This window comes from Arctopsyche grandis, chromosome 13 (genome assembly GCF_051622035.1).
Source record: "Arctopsyche grandis isolate Sample6627 chromosome 13, ASM5162203v2, whole genome shotgun sequence".
Classification (NCBI taxonomy): domain Eukaryota; kingdom Metazoa; phylum Arthropoda; class Insecta; order Trichoptera; family Hydropsychidae; genus Arctopsyche; species Arctopsyche grandis.
The window spans coordinates 13,288,950-13,306,196 of NC_135367.1; the positions used below are offsets into that span (position 1 = coordinate 13,288,950).

Genomic DNA, 17,247 nt, shown 5'->3' on the forward strand with positions numbered 1-17,247 from the left:
TAATAATTTGGTGTGCGTCTCGATCTTTTAGTCTTCAATGTGGAGAAAAATGTTTTGTAAACAGTCTAGATATTTTAAGTTCAAAATTCATTCTTGTAATTGTTCTTCGAATCCATATAAGTACGTTAAAATTATTTTTCAAACCATGAGTTCAAAAGTTCACATACAACTAAACAATGTAATTTTGACATTCAATTGTATATTATTGAATTAAATATATATTTAAGGTCGAATCTAAGCAGCTAAGTATTATCACTTATTATTATATTAATCATTATAATTATGTATGTATGTATAAATTTAAAAGTAATCCATGGAAAATAAATTTCCTTATGACAAGATATATTTGAAATAAAATAATCAATTAAAATTATTGTATTTAATTAACAAATAAACCTAATCAAATACTTACAATGGTCAATTTCAATCAATTACCTATTATCCAATACATCTTTGTAATGATATACATAGATTGTAAAAAAATGTAGTCAAAAATAATTGTTTCTCCGACAAATACATAGATAAAATGAAAATCAATAATGATAATATTTGGTGACCATTATGGTCATTTTATTTGAAAATAAATGCAATAAAATAAATCCAAACACAGTGTAACTTTCATAACAGTTGATTTCAAATTAAAAAAATGGATATGAGCGAACAAATATGTATAAAAATTAATCTTTGAGAATTACGTTAAAATATAATTCGGTTACTTTTAATATGAACAGATTTCAAACAAGCATTCATTCACTCATTCACGCAAGGAGATATAAATAATATCACTGAAACTGGGTGCATAATTGAAGACAAAAAAATATGAAAACTGCATCATAAATAACTCTTATAAATACACAATAGTTATAAATAATAAGCTAAGACAATAAATTAATGTGATAAAGTAATTCCCAAATGTAATTATAAAATATATGGATGTAAAAAATAGAAACAAACAGTTTTGAAAATGAGTATCAAAATTGTATCTATTAATTTAGAATAGCAAATGTACAATACAAAACGGCATTAAATCTGCTTGTTTTATAAATTATTATCATAATGAGAAAACATATCTTACGATGGTGCAATATTGAAACGGTACAAATATTTTTAATAACTTAATCTTAAAATAATGAATTTGTAGTGAAAATTGTGCAAAATTAATATTCGTCAGTTCCGACCTAAAAATAAGTAGCCACATAATTAAAATTGAAGTCTGTCATGCAAATTATCATTTTAAAACGAGCCACAGTTCCGTAAACGTTCTTATAATATGTACGATTTTACACATCACAACTCTTAGCGAATCAAGTTTTTATTTTTTATTTATTATTAATAAGATTTTGGGTTTCCACCAAATTTTTCATGATGTTACACTCCAATTCCAATTTTTCTTTTTCTAATAGTAACACTTTATGTTCCAGTTCCAAACGCTCCTTTTCCAACTTCATGTTTTCCTGTTCTTCTTGCAGTTTACCCGTTTCGCTGAGCAGTTTTTCAGCCTGAAATAAAACAAATACATAAATCAATATTGAAATTAATTAGAAAAAAAAAGAAAACGCCATCCACTAAAAAAATACCTATTGAATTTAATACTAATTGAATTGATTATATTCCTAGAGTTCAGTGCGTTGTACATATTGAGGCTTGAGCTCCTCTATCCGTTTAATAAAGTCAGTCTTTTCTATGCAACCGTCACACGTTTCATCCCAGTCGTTGAGAATCTTCCTCAGATCGCGCACCTTCAGCTTTTTCAGATCGACCGAATTCAGATCGATCTCCTTGTCGAAACGCAGTTCACATATTTGAGCATCCATCTTTTTGAGCTTCTCGCATATCTTAGTGGAGGGCATGGACCAACTCATCGGCTTCGACAGCTCGCCGAGGATGCCGGTGGCGGACTCCTCGAGGCCACCCAAATAATAGCAGAATCTGTTCTCTTTGCTTTTGGTGCTTCGGCAGAAATTCTTGAACTCCTGCTCGATCTTTTTGGGAACTGATTTGACGCTGTCCTCCAACGTGGCTCCGAATTTATCTATGGTTTTGATGCAAACCTCGCAGTCGCCCTCTCGAAGAGACGTTCCCGGTTGCGTGAAGACGCAGACCAGGCTCACTGTCAGCCAATACCAGTTCGACCAGTTCGCCATCGTCGTGTCTGGGTGCGATCGTCAGGACTTGTGTCAAACTGGCGGCGAGACGAGTGGAAGTGAGCCGGTCAGAGTTGGCGACACGCGATTGGTGCACGTCACTATAACCCCACGCCGACCAATCACGAACGCCGGCTCTCGTCGCCATGTGTCAATCGGCACATACCACCAACCTAACGATGCTAATTTCATAGGCTGTGGCTTGCCTATTTTTAAAACTACATTATTTGCACACGTGGAAAATAGAGATCAATAAATGTGAACGCCATTACGAAAACGTAGAAAAAGAAAAACAAAATAACTCGCTTTATTATTCGTGAGCTCCAAGAAGAAAGTCGATAAATATTAAGTGGCTTGAGTGATTGATCTTTTCGGTAAATGGATTATTTCGCACATTGCGATCGCGCGCACCACAATCTTTGCCACGAAAATTGCGAATACGTATTATCTGGCCCTGCGCTGCAAACGATTGTCAATTTTAAGAATTGCCAATCATCAATGTACATACATCGAAATGTCATCTGCGCAACCCCATAAATATCTCGTCTTTCGTACATGCTGAAATTCAAACAGTTAAATGCAATCGAAAGAGCATGCAGGCTGGTGGTTTGCAATCATTTGCAGCAAACCCATTATCTGGCACTCGAGTTTCTCGTTAGTATGATATTTCACGTGGGTAAATCTCGATGGATGGAATTTTCGGGAACCAGATGTTCCGTGATCGAGATAAAGGAAACGTGCGCGAGATCGTTTTGTGCGGAATAATCACCGAACCGTTCATTTCCGCATGAAAACTTGGATATTTTTTGAGGAATATTTTTACGCCACCCTCTCTCCCGGTAAACGGGTTACATCCCAAATGTGAATCGCTAATAGGATAACCGCCGCTACGAAAATCGCTCGCTCGCGCGGATCTCCTGTCGTACGAAAATTCGTCACACGGGAAATTTGCCGTACAGAAAACTGCACAAATATTGGTCAGCAAATGCTTTTTTTTACGAGATTTGGGCTATTTTGAGCAATATTTGGGCAGTTTTCTATACGGCAATTTTCCTGTGTGACGAATTTTTATGCAATAGGAGATCCACGCAAGCGATTTTCGTAGCGTCGATTATCCTGTTAGCGATTCACATTTGGGATGTAATCACCGAACCTCTCTCCCTCCCACCTCCTCATTCGTTTACACGGCTACAACTATTCAAATGCTTGATTTTAGAACATTAATGTCCCCACGGAAAATAATACTCGGAAAAAAATGTTTATATTTTGTTAGTTACTTAACCATAACGTTAATGCAAGTGCGAAACGTGACGTGAAATGGTGATGAATATTCAATGCCTACGTACAATTTATTTAGCCAGCAGAATGGCTCGGTGGTTTATGTTTAGCACCGAGAGATTACTGGTTTCGATCGCGTGCTAATCTTTAATATTAATATTGCTGGTTAGACTTGGATATTGATCTCCAAGTCTCCAGGTCGATCGTTTCTTATCAGACTTTGTCAATTTATCTGATTTTCATAGTTGAAACGGTTCCTGAAATTGGCAAAAATCATCCGACCCGCTGACACAAATATCTGAGTACGATTTATGTACAATATGTAAAAATTTATGTATAAGTCCAAATCCATAGATGTCTCAATGGATTAATTAATTGTTAATTTCGTGTTCAGCCTCTCGAAAGACAGTGATTCATGTAATAAAAATGATGCAATATTTGTAATAAATTGTGTAGGAAGACGCATTGGGGTCTACCTGTCAGGCATTCCTGGTTTATATCTATGTAAAAATAAAAATAAAAACTTCCATAAGAAAAGTTTGGTGCTACTTTAGTATGCATGTCTATATTTAGGTCTACGTTAGCATGCGATCTATGTACATACCTTTGAATCGCAGTTGACTATTTTTTTATTTGTATCGTAGCAACGACCTGTTTATCATAAATTTTTTTTCCTGCCGCCCCATAATGCTGTCGAAGCATTTCTATCAAAATATCATCAGCAGCGAATAAAATACCGACCCTAACAACCTAATCTTATGGTGCGTGCGCACCAAGCCAACGAACGGCCCACAGGCCAACTTTAAAAACCAGTAGCGTACAAAATATCGAAATAAAAATTAAATTTAAAAATTGAAATTTAATATCAACATTAAAACTATTATTATTATATTAAAATTAAATTCAAGTATCAAAATAAAATTATAATCATTATATTAAAATTAAAATTAAATATTGAAAGTTAAAACAGAACATGCACAATTTAAATAAATTTTCGAGATTGACCTAAAATTAGATCATCAACAATCACATACAGGTAATCCTCGACTTTTGTTTGTCGAAGATGTTTTGACTTACGAAGATACGCACTAAGATCGAAAAAAAATCAAAGAATTATTATTTTTACTTCCCCGAAATGCGCAGTTACTGAGAATATATCATGTATTAGTATGGGTGATCCAACGATTTTTGCTAACCCGGGGTGTTGTCGGTCACATCAAACGGATTTTTTTATTCTTCAATTGTTTCTCTCGTCGAAATAAATCAAGTAATTAAATCATTTCAGAGGTAAAATTTATCGGATAATGTGTGATTATTAATTTTATTTCGACGAAAGAAAAAAAACCCTTTGACAAATCACCGATATCCGACACCACGTTTTTTTATGAATTGTTTTTTTTTATCGATCATCCAAGTGGAAATACAGTAACATCTCATGACGACTTTAACAATATTTTTTTTCGCTCGTACGCAGAGAAATTATAATATTTCTCTGGTTTTAAATGCGGTATCGTCGTAATTCAAAATATTGTTGTAATTCAAAACATCAACGATGATCTAATTTTAGCTCAATCTCGCTCTTTAGCTTGATTTTGATATTTAATTTCAATTTTAAAATTTAATTTTTATTTCGATATTTTGTACGCTACTGCTGGTTAAAAAGTTGGCCCAAAATCGTCGTTGGTTTAGTCCGTAAGCACCATTAGATGATTTATGCCAACCCTAACTTAGCCTATCCTAACCTGACCCTTAAATAAATAGATGTTGGCTGCTAAGATTTTTTTTTTTTAATTTAATTACATCAATATTTTCAAATTATATTGATGACCAAACCGAGCAAAATGGCAAAGTATGAAAACGATCGGATAAGAGGCAAAATTTTTCCTTAATAGTAATCGTAAGTGAAAGCAAGAAGAGGTATGTAAAAAACATATATTAGCAGTCAACACCTACTTATTTAAGGGTCAGGTTAAGTTAGGGTTGGTCCTATTCATTTAAGATTAGGTTTTTAGGGTCGGTATTATTCAGTCTCACTGTCACACGGGAGAACTGAGACAGTGAGACCGCATATTAAAGTAAAAATGTGAAGGAAGATCGCATACTAAAGTAGATACATATGTGAAGGTAGACATAATTTTTATATTTTTTTTAATTAAAGCGCAGAAATCACCCTAATCACCTTATTATTATTATTTGAGTTTGATTGAGTTTGATTTAAAATTCCCTTTAATCCATATTTCACATTCAAAGATCTTCTAGGATTTTTAATTTTATTTTTTTTATTGATATATTTAACTCTCACTTATCCATTTATACTTAGTGACCCAGATAATTTCATTTTAACTAACCCCTTAGTAACCCCTCCTCATATTCAACTGCGTTTAATAATAATTAGAATTATTTTCTGCGTTTTATTTTTAATTTTTTTGAATAGACATGAACACATAGTGGCACACTGAGGTAGAGGGACAGGAGGCCCTGGCCTACCCAACACCAAAGGCATTCCATTCAGATGCCTTGTGTGTAATAAGAAACAAAACTTTGAAAAATTGACTTAAAGGATATTTTATTAAAATTATAAAAATATTTTTATTCGCTAAATACCCCCTCCCTCTCCTCCATCTTAAAGATTAAATTCTGGATGAGCTATTGGACACATATTTACATGTAAAAAATTGTGAATATTTTTAATAAAATATAAATTTAAATATATTTAATCTGAACTTTAAAAAAGTGAACAATATAATAAGATAGTAATTAAAAACAATTGATCCTTCAATATTCAGCAAATATAATACATGAAAATATGAAATAAATTATGTATTTTATATTTTACGTGTACATGGAATCTAAGGAAAACTTAAAAAACTTTAAAAAAAATATTGATCCAATGAATCGCTTGCAAACATTTTTTTATTCTACATATATTACATATATAAGATCGAAACAAAATGCGTAACAATTTTAATATGTAATTGACATTCGGTACATTTAACCCCAATGTCAGCTGATAGGGTTAAGCACGTGTATGTACATATATAGAACGTGTTCTACATATGTATGATGTGTGCTTTCTCGATATCGTTGTGATAAACTTTCTGGAAAACTGTTACTTACGTTATTCAATACACATGTACAAGAAATATAAATACAAAATGTGCAATAACAGTTAATAGCGCTTTTACAGCACGTTTAAACGTAATTATTAGTGGTTGAGTAGTAGTTTTATCACCTCGAGAAGCAGTGCCGACTGCTGAAGTTGACTATGGTCTTCTTCCATTGTGCAATAGATGTTTAGAAGAAAATCGAGATTAAAGCGCGGCCACGATCCTTTTGTAAAGTGACAGCTGACTCCAGTGTTGCAACAGCTTCTCCAGAACTACTTGTTTGGGGTTGATATTGCATATTTGAAAATTCTGAAAGATGTTATAATAACAATCCGTACTTCTCATGTAATATCTCATAATAATCTCATAGTTTTCGATACGACCGGCATTATCGGAATTACAATCAACGCCGCCTGGGATTTAAGAACAGGTCACCGTTCACGGTCACCTTTTAATGAATTTCCGAACACTCTAAATATGATGATAAAACTAGAAAAAATTTGCAAAATTGCTATAGATTCCTCACAAAAACGCTGTAAAAATACGAATATACACAATCTGGATAAATAAATACGCATTAACTTAAAGCCTTGTGGTAAGTTATTGTATTCTGAAGACAGAGAGTATTAAAAAAAATCCTTTTATATTTTACACGACTGGCATAACAAATGCAACCACTTTTCGTCCTGCTTGCAGTTCTAAGTTTGATTATAAAATCGTGTAATTAGAGATTTTGAAAGAATGACTGAGCTAATGTGTTTTTTTTTTAGTATAATGTAACTTTTTTTTTAATCTATGCTTATCTGGATTCGGCATTCATTTATTATTTTAAAGTGGGAAATTAGTGACTGAATAAATAACTCTTCTGGGACTTCATACAGGTGATGGAATTTTAATTATTAACATACCACAACTATCAGTGTACATTTAATATACATCAATATGTATTAAAATTTAAAATCAATTGATGTTTTGAATCAAACAAAACAAATGTTTATTATAATGACAAACTATTAGGATCGTAATATATGTATAGTTGTAAGTCAATTAAATTCTGTTAAATCCATTAAAATAAAATATTATTGTAAAATTGGCCCTAGGTACAAAGTAGGCATGCTATTATTTTTGTTATATGTAAAAATGTAATTATAAATATTTTAAACTAGAATTTTAAGGGTGTAAGTACAATGCCCCAATTAATGCAACGTTGGTAACGAAGATTTCCGCTCCTTGTTTGATCAGTATTTATTTCTGGATGCAATGCACGTGTTTGCTATTGCTTGGTTATATAACAACAAAGAAGAAGCACGTGACGTCATTTGTTTACAAATGGCCGTGTGAACTGCAGAAACATGGGCGAGCACGAGGAGCACGAAAGCGTGGTTGAAGAAGTGCAGGGGGCGGAGGAGCGCGAATGGGGCGTCGCCGTTGAGGGGCTGCGAGCGGAGGAGCGTCAAAAGAGGCGCTCCGCCCTCACCGACCTGGAAACCAAACTGCGCAATACTAGTGACAACCTACTTCCGGCTGCTTTCAACGCTTTGCATTCTTCGCTGACGACATGTTTGGCGGACGAGACCGAATCTTGTCGTCAGTTAACCATCAACATTCTGTCCGAGATGCTGGCGCGTTTGCCCCCCTCCGACTACATTTTAACCTACGTCGTTCCGGCTATCAAGAATCGCATCACTTCCACTCCCCCCGAGTCTTCAGAAGAGCTGCGTCATGCGCTAATCAAGCTTCTCAACTCCGTGATCGTTCGTTATGGCCATAGCGAAACCGTATTCTTGGTTCCTTTCTTTGATGACTTGGTTGAGATTTTAGTTAAAGCCGCATCGGACGATTGTCCTGATGTGAAGAAGGAGACTTGTGAGACCGTAGCCAACATGGCAAATGCCGCGCCTAAAGATTTTCATATGAGGTCTGAAACTCTCTGCATGGCTATACTAGCGGTATTCCAACATCGTCATTTTAAAGTTAGGGTTGCAGCCGTTCAGTGTATCGGTAAATTTTTTTCTATCAAAATTAACTTACGCATAAATCCATTTTTATTACTTTATTTTTAAAAATGTTTTAGGTACGATCGTTATGAACGGTAATGAAAAGTGTTTTGAGAGTTCTGTGCTCCCGATGGCTATGAAGTTGTTTGATGAGTGTAATCCAGTTAGACTTCAGGTCACCAAAGAAGTTGGAAACTGGATGCTTAATTATCGAGAAAGATATTCATATTGGCAATACATGATACCACTGATATTGACTAGGTAACGTGTGATTATTTTTTTTAAATAACTTTAATTCCTTATTTATGACAATATCTTATCTAAGTTGCACAAAAATGGATGTAAAGCGTTTTTCAGTATCTATTTGACTATTTTTGAATTTTTGCAACTTTGTAGCCGTCAATGATTATCAAATTTTTGTTTTGTTTTTATTTACCTCTAAATTATAATAAATGTTTTAGTTTGTGTGATTTTATACCCGACATACAAAAAGAAGCAAATTCAATTTGGGATAGTGTGGGAATTCAATACATGAAAGAAAATGAAGAAGATTTAAATGACCAAACGGACACCGAAAAACCAAAGCATTATCCACCTGGTACTTATAATTTATTATGCTATAGTTATTACTTTATTTTGATTGAATATTATGTATTTTTACTTTTATTTTTAGTAGTTCCTCGCCCCAATTTGGGCTGTCGGACTTTGGTTATGAAGAATATGGGAAAGATACTTCCAGCCATATCGAAAGGTTTGCATTCAGTATTCTATAGTTCCATCAATATTTATATTTAAGATATTGTGTCAGTTTATTTTTTGTAAGTAGAATTAGATGGATGGCAAACTGATGCACAGTTACGATCTGCTCAAGTTTTATGTTCATTGATATTGAATGCCGAAGCCAAGAATGTACAATATGGTACAAATATTACAAATTGTCTCACGGAGGGAGTTAAAAACGATGACCCCAGAGTTGTCGCGGAGGTTTGTTATAGCATGTCTAAGTGTGACTTTGTATTATTATACTAATGTTCGTGAAAGTTTCAATCTTTTTTATTTAGATTCAAAGGGCTGCTGAACTCTTCGGCTATTTTGTTGGACCACACGTTTGGTGGAATCTCTTGATTTGCGATTTGGATACGTGGCAGTGTCTTGTCATCTTGACCAGTGTGATTAAATCGACTCCAGTTGAGCAATTGAGAGTTAAATATCTCAACAGAATTTTTAAAGAGTTAACTCAGCCACGACTTAGGCAAATACAAAAGGTAAATTTTGTAGAATGATTTGAAAATTTGAAGTTGGTGACTGTCATAAATATGGAAAATAAATGGTTAGCGGACAAAAAAAAATGAAAGATGTATTCAATTTTTATTTTGTCTGGATTTAATCTCAAACTCCAAGCAGCAAATATGTGCAAATTTTTTCCATATTTGACTAATTTTTTGAGATATATTGATGCTTTGATTATTGAATGACTTTCTAAACTGTTCTGATAAAAACTTTTTAAAACATTACTCACCAAAATTAAGTAAGTCCAATCCAATAGAAATTGGATGCATATTGAAGACATAATAACCATATAATGTTTACGGTCTTATATTGTAAAAAGAACAGGTCACTTTAGATATGTTGCTGACCAATCACACTTAAATCTACTTCAGAATAATTAAAATTCTATATTGTTGAATTCTAAATGATAAAAGTTTCAATATTGTAGCATTTTTATATTGATTCGTTTCAGCCCAAATATCAAATGAACATTCTTAATGTTTGTGAAGCTGTTATGAACGTTTGTGGAGTTTATTGTCAATGTGTCAGTCAAGAAATGTTTGATATAATATTTGTCATTCATTCAGTGCCAGCTACAACTGATATAGAACATCACGCCCTGTGTAAGATAATTTATTCAATTAGAGCTTTATATTTCATATATTGAACGATGACATTTGAATTTAAATTTTCAGGTTTGATTGAAAAACTGAGAGAGACGATCAAGTTTGGTTCGAACATAGAAGATCTATATTGTCATTATATAAGGCATTTGCTAGCAAATATTACTTCTTCCATTTGCTTTTGGACGCTTATCACAGTGGATCGATGCATTTTAAATACCATCTTGATTCACACAGGTTGAACTTCTTATTTGGTTATCTTGATTATTAAAGCTCTGATTTTTTTTATTAATGACTGTGGTTTATGTTTTAGGACCTGCAATTGGCCTGCATTTGCATTATATATCTCCACTTTTGTCTGAGGCTCTCTCATTGAAAGGTATCGATCCCGAAGTTAAGTTAGAGTTGTTTACGACTCTCTGTTCAGTATTATTAAGGAGAGACGAGCATTTTAGACTGGCTGAACCAGATAAACTGACTGCATTTTTAAACGTAATTCTTAGAGGTACAGTAGAATAATAAATTAATCAGATCAAGTAGTTTGTGTTTATTAAATGTTAATGTATACTTTATCGTATTTCATATTTTTAGATGTTATTCTACCAAATTTGTCTTGGAACGTTGGACAGTCTGCAGAAGCTCTTAGAACTGCTGCTGTGTGTTGTCTGTGTGCTATTTTGCAAGATAACGAATCTGTTTCTACAATTGATGGTGATGTGAAATTCGATAAATGTATACAGGTTAGTTGCAATTTTTTCCTCAATGATAGCCATCGAGATATCTGGCATTGCCATGTGTACAGTTGACAATATAGAAAAAAATATAATAAATCAGACTCAGTCTTCCAACTTATTTTCAATCAGTTGCTCTTTAGAATGTATCTACAATAAGAGCTCAAAATAAATTGTCGCGATGTTCACATACATACATTTATCACGTTTTCATCTAGGATTAGACCTGTTAGAGAAAAACTTACTATGACAGTGCAAGAAATGAGAAGTTGGTGGAAATTATATTTTTTAAAGGGTACCCGAGAGAATTCTGACTAAAGTAGAGAAAACCCAATGAATATTTAGTATTAACGTATGACATTGCATTTTTTCTATAACCTTTCTTTTATTTTTTCAGCAAGTTGAAATTTTTTCAGACGTGGAAACATTACAAAATGATATAGATTTGTTGCTACCAAATCTACTCGGCCTTACGGGTGATAATTCGAAAAATACCAGGTTGTATTCTTTGAGGGCTATTCGCTCTCTTGTGATACTAGCTAAAAAGAGGAATTGCTTTAGTGTTGATCATTTACATCAAACGTATTCAGGTGATAAAAACTACTATCGAGTATTTTTAAGTGCACATGATATAGAAATTCAATTTAACAAGTACTTTATTTTTTAGCTGTGATATCACGTTTAGATGATTGTAACGATAAGGTGCGTCTGTTTGCTGTTGAAACGCTGTGTACATTATTCATGGCGCGGCCTGAATCTTATGACGTCAGTACTAACGATAGTCACATTGAGGCAGTATACAACGCTATGCTCATTCATCTTGATGATCCCGATACAACTTTTCAAGATTTCGTTCTCGGTTATTAAACTATAATACAAATTATTTCAATTGTTTTGACATTTGGTTAACATTTTTAATTTTTTTTTATTACTTGCAGATGCGCTAAAAAAGCTATGTGTGGTTCATCCAAAAATGTTGAAAGGGAAGGTGGATATAAGTTCGAAAGTGTACAAAAACACTAAAGCACTCGAGCATCTTGATAAACACCTGGAGAGTTTGTCTATTTAAAATAGGATATTTATCTTTTTTTGCTGTGTATATTTATTTAAAGTTTGATACTTATCAGATAACTTTCCTTATCATGTATTACGTATATAATCAGATTTTATAATATGCATTTTGAAATTATCATAGTGGACATTAAAACCTAGTCAATTTGCATGTATTGCCACTGTGCCTTATTAATATTTAAGCTTTGCATTTGTTGTAGCACACCAGTGTGCTAATTTAACCCACTGAAATATTAATTGTATTTAATACTGTCAACTTCATCTGAAAATGGTCCAGTTTTGCGTTTTTCTTTTTAAAATTTGTTTTGAACCATTATACGTGATTGAATTATTCTAATTCGTTAACATTATCACCATCGACAGTGATACCTGACAAATCTTAGATTTACATATTTAAATATTATAGTTTTATCTTTTATAATTTTATACTGTTTATTAAGGTGCACAATTTTATTTTTGTTCAAAATTTTTGTAGTATTTTATTTTCAGTGCCGTCTTGACATGGTAGACTAGACGTTCAGAAAATCCTCTTGAAAGTCAAATTTAATTTGCCAAGAATACCAAAAATTTCAATGCGGCACTGTATTTTTACATCGAAAAGTGATTTATTCTTAATTCGCAAAGTATTTATTTATTTATTGGTTCTTTGAACAACTAAGTATTCTTTTTTTTTCATTTTTTATGAGTATTATAGTATCGCAAATTTTGTTTTTTGTTTTCAATACAGTTCTTTTATGAATCTTTATATAGAGTGTGTGCATTATTACATTCAAAACATTTATTTGTGAAATGAGTTGTGTTTAATTTTCAATAAATTTTCGATATGCAAAATCTTGTTTTAATGGGTACGCTTTTGGAAGAAAATATGATGTACATATATTATATGATGGCGTTCATAAATTCGTATTATAAAATATCAAACTTTAATAATAAGTTTATTAGAAATCGTGCGTAATAGACCGCGCGCCTGCAGGCGTCTTGGGCGTACGGCACATAGTGATTGGACAGCTAACCGGTTAATGAATCTGGTTATCCGTACTTTTAAAGGTGAGAATAGTCATTAAAAAATGTAATTATGTGTACATATTGGGTCTACCTCACGGCACCGAAAGTCAAAAGATCGAAAAAGCAAAGATCGAAAATCGAAAGGTGCATGGTAAACGGTACTATGTATACATAATATATATCAGTGGCATGTGGTGAAATTATCTCTCTTTTTGTCATACAGCCTTGTTTAATGTGCGCGCGCAGGATACGGGAGGAAAAGCCTGTTCCTCTTGTATCCTGCTCGCGCAAATTAAATGAGGATGTACAACGGGGGGGAGAGAGTTTTACCGCACGCCACTGATATATACTAACCGTTTTTCATATGTATGCATGGTTAACGAACATTTTCGATTTTTTAACATTCGGTGCGGTGACGGTCATCCGTACATATTATGTACATTGTGTAACGGAATGGATTAGCCTTTATTGATTCCATGTTGGGGAAATGGTTAGTATACATGCAATATTAAAAAAGAATATGCTATAACATGTCTGTGACCACTAATATTTGGAAATGCGAGCATCCTTCGAAAGAGAAACGCCATCGAGTTATAAACGTAGGTATTATATGAGCTCAGAACAATCCAAGTTATCTTTTTACCATGATATATCTATACTTATTTCGTAATTATTTCCTTTTTACAAAAGTTCTAGCACTAAATATATTGGAAACGTAAATTAAAAAAAGAAAAGGTATCGTCGAAAACATTGAATGATTTTTTAATTTCATTTAATTGTCGGTTATGTATTTCTTTAGATTCTAGAAGATTCTATATATTTAAAATAAGCATCTAGATTTTAGAATACACATGCTTATGCTTAAACAATTTCAAATTTGCAGATGAAAATGCAACAGGTATTTTTTTTAACTGACAACTCTGACTGTCACCGCTCACTTCATGCTGGCAACATTTACAGTGTCGCATAGGTTATACGTCAAAATACGTTGCTTAGCAGTTTTGATTTGACATTAATATGGAGTTTCCAAGTTTAGGAGAACAGTGTTCTTATTCAAATTGTCAACGGTTGGATTTTATTCCATTGAGGTGTGAATGTTTCAAGTATTTTTGCAAAGATCATTTTTTACCCCACTGTTTGTCTGGTGAATGTTCGGAGGCGGAGAAACCAAAAGACAAAACAGCTTCCAGTACAGATTCAATTATATTCAAATGTCACTCTGACAACTGCAAAATGGCGAGCTTGATCGAAATGGCATGTTTAAAATGCGAGAAACATTTTTGCATCACCCATAGGTTTCATGCGTAAGTTTTTATTTTCAATTTGATTTGGTGTTAGTTGGGATCAGTTTCTTCACTAATTTTGCCTGTAATTTACAGATCGTGCTATAATTTACATTGTGACCCCGATGATTCATTGGCACAATTTAAATTGGAAGAGGAATTGGATAAGAAACATGAACAAACTAGGCAGTTAATTGAAGCAGAGGTAACGTATAGAATATTATATATTCTCGTTGTTAAACAAATTGAAAAATTTTTTAATACTCAAAATAATAACATCTTTAGGTAACGGAAAGATTAAGGAAAGCAGAACAGACATCTAAAGCTAAAACTGCACTAAAAATACAGTTAATGAAATTAAAATCTAAAGCCATCGGCGAAAAAAGCGTATCAATTCCCGACAGAGCATATTTCGCAGTGAGGATACCAGCTGATGCGAGTCCTAAAAACCTTCAAAACACCCCAAGAAACATATGCAGTCGTAATGACTTCAATGATGTTTCGATAAAGCCCGTTTTCGTCTCAAAGCTGTGGTCGTTAGGTCGAACAATAGATTCGATTTGTGACACATGCTTGGTCAATAATGATAATAATGTGAAAGCTGCTCCAAAGATTCGTCTGTTCCGAGAGTCTGACGGCATGTGCGTGTCCTTAAAAGAGATGGATCAATCTATTGAGAACTTGTTAGACAGCAAGACTATCGTCGATGGTGAACGAATCCTTCTAGAATATGTATCAGCTGATTATATCCAGAATGCGGCGACTAACACTGTCCACTTTATTGGTTAATCTCATGTATCTACATACATACATACATATAAAATATAAAATTATATTTTTAAGATTTTCATATACATAATGTTGAATTAAATTATAATAAATATTGTAATAAAAATTATTTGAAATTTTTAAAAAACGGCAAATTTAATTTGAATGTCAATTATTTATATATAGTTGTATATCTCATCACTGAGGATCGTGACTATGATGTCCAGTCAACCAGCTGCCTCCATTCGCTTTTGGATTCGGCCAGACGAAGACTTGCTACCATGGAATAGCCCATCGCTGTGCATACTTGGTCAGTCCAGTGTGCGAGGGATCTGCCTCTGGCTCTTCTACCCTCGACGCCACCAACCACAACCAACCGCTCCAAACTGTCCTCACCTCTTCGTGCAATATGGCCGAAGAACTGTAATATTCCTCTCAGGCATATTGTAGACAGTCTATCCTTGATTTTTATTTCCTCGAGGATAGACATATTTGTGCGCTTGTTGGTCCAAGGCACGCGCAATAGCCGTCTCCAGGACCACATCTCGAAGGCGTTGATTCTCCGTCTTTATAGTCCATGTCTCGACTCCATAAAGGCAGACAGAAAAAACGAGACATCACGAGACGAACTTTGACGGTGGTTGTAATGGTTCTGTTCTTCTGTTGTCAACATAGAAGTAGAATGCATAGAATCGCTCTCAGCCTCCAAAAATGCTGCTACAAAAACTCTGCGCGGCAGAGTTTGTTCATTGTTTGCTAAACTTCGTCTCTCTCTCTCTTGTCTCTCTTCTGACTTTCCGTCTCTCGCTTTTAGACGATACTTTTGTTAAAAATGACCATTCTATGCATTATACTTCTATGGTTGTCAATTAAATAAATTGAATTTAAATGTTGAGAAAACTTTTAAATTGGTTATATACAAGCATTCAGTATCAACTAATTGAACACATGAATTGATAAAATAATTTGATTGGAGTAAATAATTTTCTATAATTGTGAAATTGCAAACTCCATATTTTAAACAATTCAAAATATTTAAGTAAAATAAGTCTATTCATCAAAATGGCAATGAACGTTAAAAATGCAATCGCTGTGAAAACCAATCCTGGTTTTCCTAAATAACTTGATGTAATCGTTTTTGCCAAAGAAAGAGTCCCCTGAATTCAGTAGACATATCGTTCGATGTAACGTCAATCATTGGTTGCATATTGTCACTTTACGACACCTAGAGGCGATTAATTTAACTTTCGTGTACTTATTTGTGTTAGTATAAGTGTATATACTTGATGCCCAGTTGCACCCATACACCCAATAAGTACCGAAACCTAATTTTAATTGAATTATATATCATTTTTTAGGAATATACCAAACATCAATAGCTTCTCAACGAGCGCTATGCATGCCATATTATTGATATGTGAAACTGAAGTTAATGTTATCTATATGCATTTTAAAACATTGATAGAGTTCATTTATTGGATAAGAAAATTCATTTAATTTATAGATTTCCCCATAGGAATCCAGTTAGAACATTGTACATTTCAATTTTCTTTATTGTTTTAAATGTTATCATTGATTACTTTAAAATTTATATTTTCTACGAATCATACATATATCATATGAAAGTATTCTAACGACAATTTTTTTTCCTTATTTTCAAAATATTGCTTTAACTTTTTTTAATTCCCTTTTATGTGGTAGAAATTAAAATCATTATTATAAGCTAGCCTATTATAATTGGTCACATATATCTACATAATTGACTCATTTGGAGCTGCTGATAAAAAATATACGAATTCGTTCTAAACTTGACAAAGTTTTTAAGTAATTTTAACAATATCTATTTTTGTGCGGTCTCCGTGACGGGCCGGAATGTGAAAAACCGAAAACGCAAATATCCTGCGCGAGCAGGATACAACGGGAACAAGAGGAACAGGCTTTTCTCTCCGTATTAATGTACGCGCGCAGAAT

The 17,247-nt window shown here is 33.4% G+C and overlaps 3 protein-coding genes across 5 annotated transcripts; 2 read left to right on the forward strand and 1 right to left on the reverse strand.

Annotated features, from left to right (window-relative positions):
- Window positions 1-77: 77 nt before the first annotated feature.
- On the reverse strand, window positions 78-6,940 carry Manf (mesencephalic astrocyte-derived neurotrophic factor). Of its 2 annotated transcripts, none has more exons than XM_077444384.1 (2): window positions 1,578-2,319; window positions 78-1,499 (listed from the first exon to the last, which is right to left on the reverse strand). In XM_077444384.1, exon 1 carries the CDS (start codon window positions 2,142-2,144, stop codon window positions 1,614-1,616), a length of 531 nt encoding a protein of 176 aa, XP_077300510.1. In that variant the 5' UTR covers window positions 2,145-2,319; the 3' UTR covers window positions 78-1,499; window positions 1,578-1,613. The 2 variants fall into 2 exon arrangements, with proteins under 2 accessions (XP_077300510.1, XP_077300511.1); XM_077444385.1 differs by lacking the exon at window positions 1,578-2,319 and adding an exon at window positions 6,655-6,940 and having other exon boundaries at window positions 367-1,499.
- Window positions 6,941-7,334: 394 nt separating this feature from the next.
- Dnaaf5 (Dynein axonemal assembly factor 5) lies at window positions 7,335-13,048 on the forward strand. Of its 2 annotated transcripts, none has more exons than XM_077444356.1 (13): window positions 7,335-8,530; window positions 8,604-8,787; window positions 8,988-9,124; window positions 9,200-9,277; window positions 9,353-9,510; window positions 9,588-9,791; window positions 10,268-10,418; window positions 10,491-10,655; window positions 10,732-10,923; window positions 11,010-11,158; window positions 11,547-11,739; window positions 11,817-12,008; window positions 12,088-13,048. In XM_077444356.1, exons 1-13 carry the CDS (start codon window positions 7,882-7,884, stop codon window positions 12,216-12,218), a joined length of 2,583 nt encoding a protein of 860 aa, XP_077300482.1. In that variant the 5' UTR covers window positions 7,335-7,881; the 3' UTR covers window positions 12,219-13,048. The 2 variants fall into 2 exon arrangements, with proteins under 2 accessions (XP_077300482.1, XP_077300483.1); XM_077444357.1 differs by having other exon boundaries at window positions 9,203-9,277.
- A 1,038-nt stretch (window positions 13,049-14,086) lies between these two features.
- On the forward strand, window positions 14,087-15,417 carry LOC143921190 (AN1-type zinc finger protein 1-like). Its single transcript, XM_077444378.1, has 3 exons — window positions 14,087-14,529; window positions 14,605-14,713; window positions 14,794-15,417. Exons 1-3 carry the CDS (start codon window positions 14,243-14,245, stop codon window positions 15,295-15,297), a joined length of 900 nt encoding a protein of 299 aa, XP_077300504.1. The 5' UTR covers window positions 14,087-14,242; the 3' UTR covers window positions 15,298-15,417.
- Window positions 15,418-17,247: the final 1,830 nt, after the last annotated feature.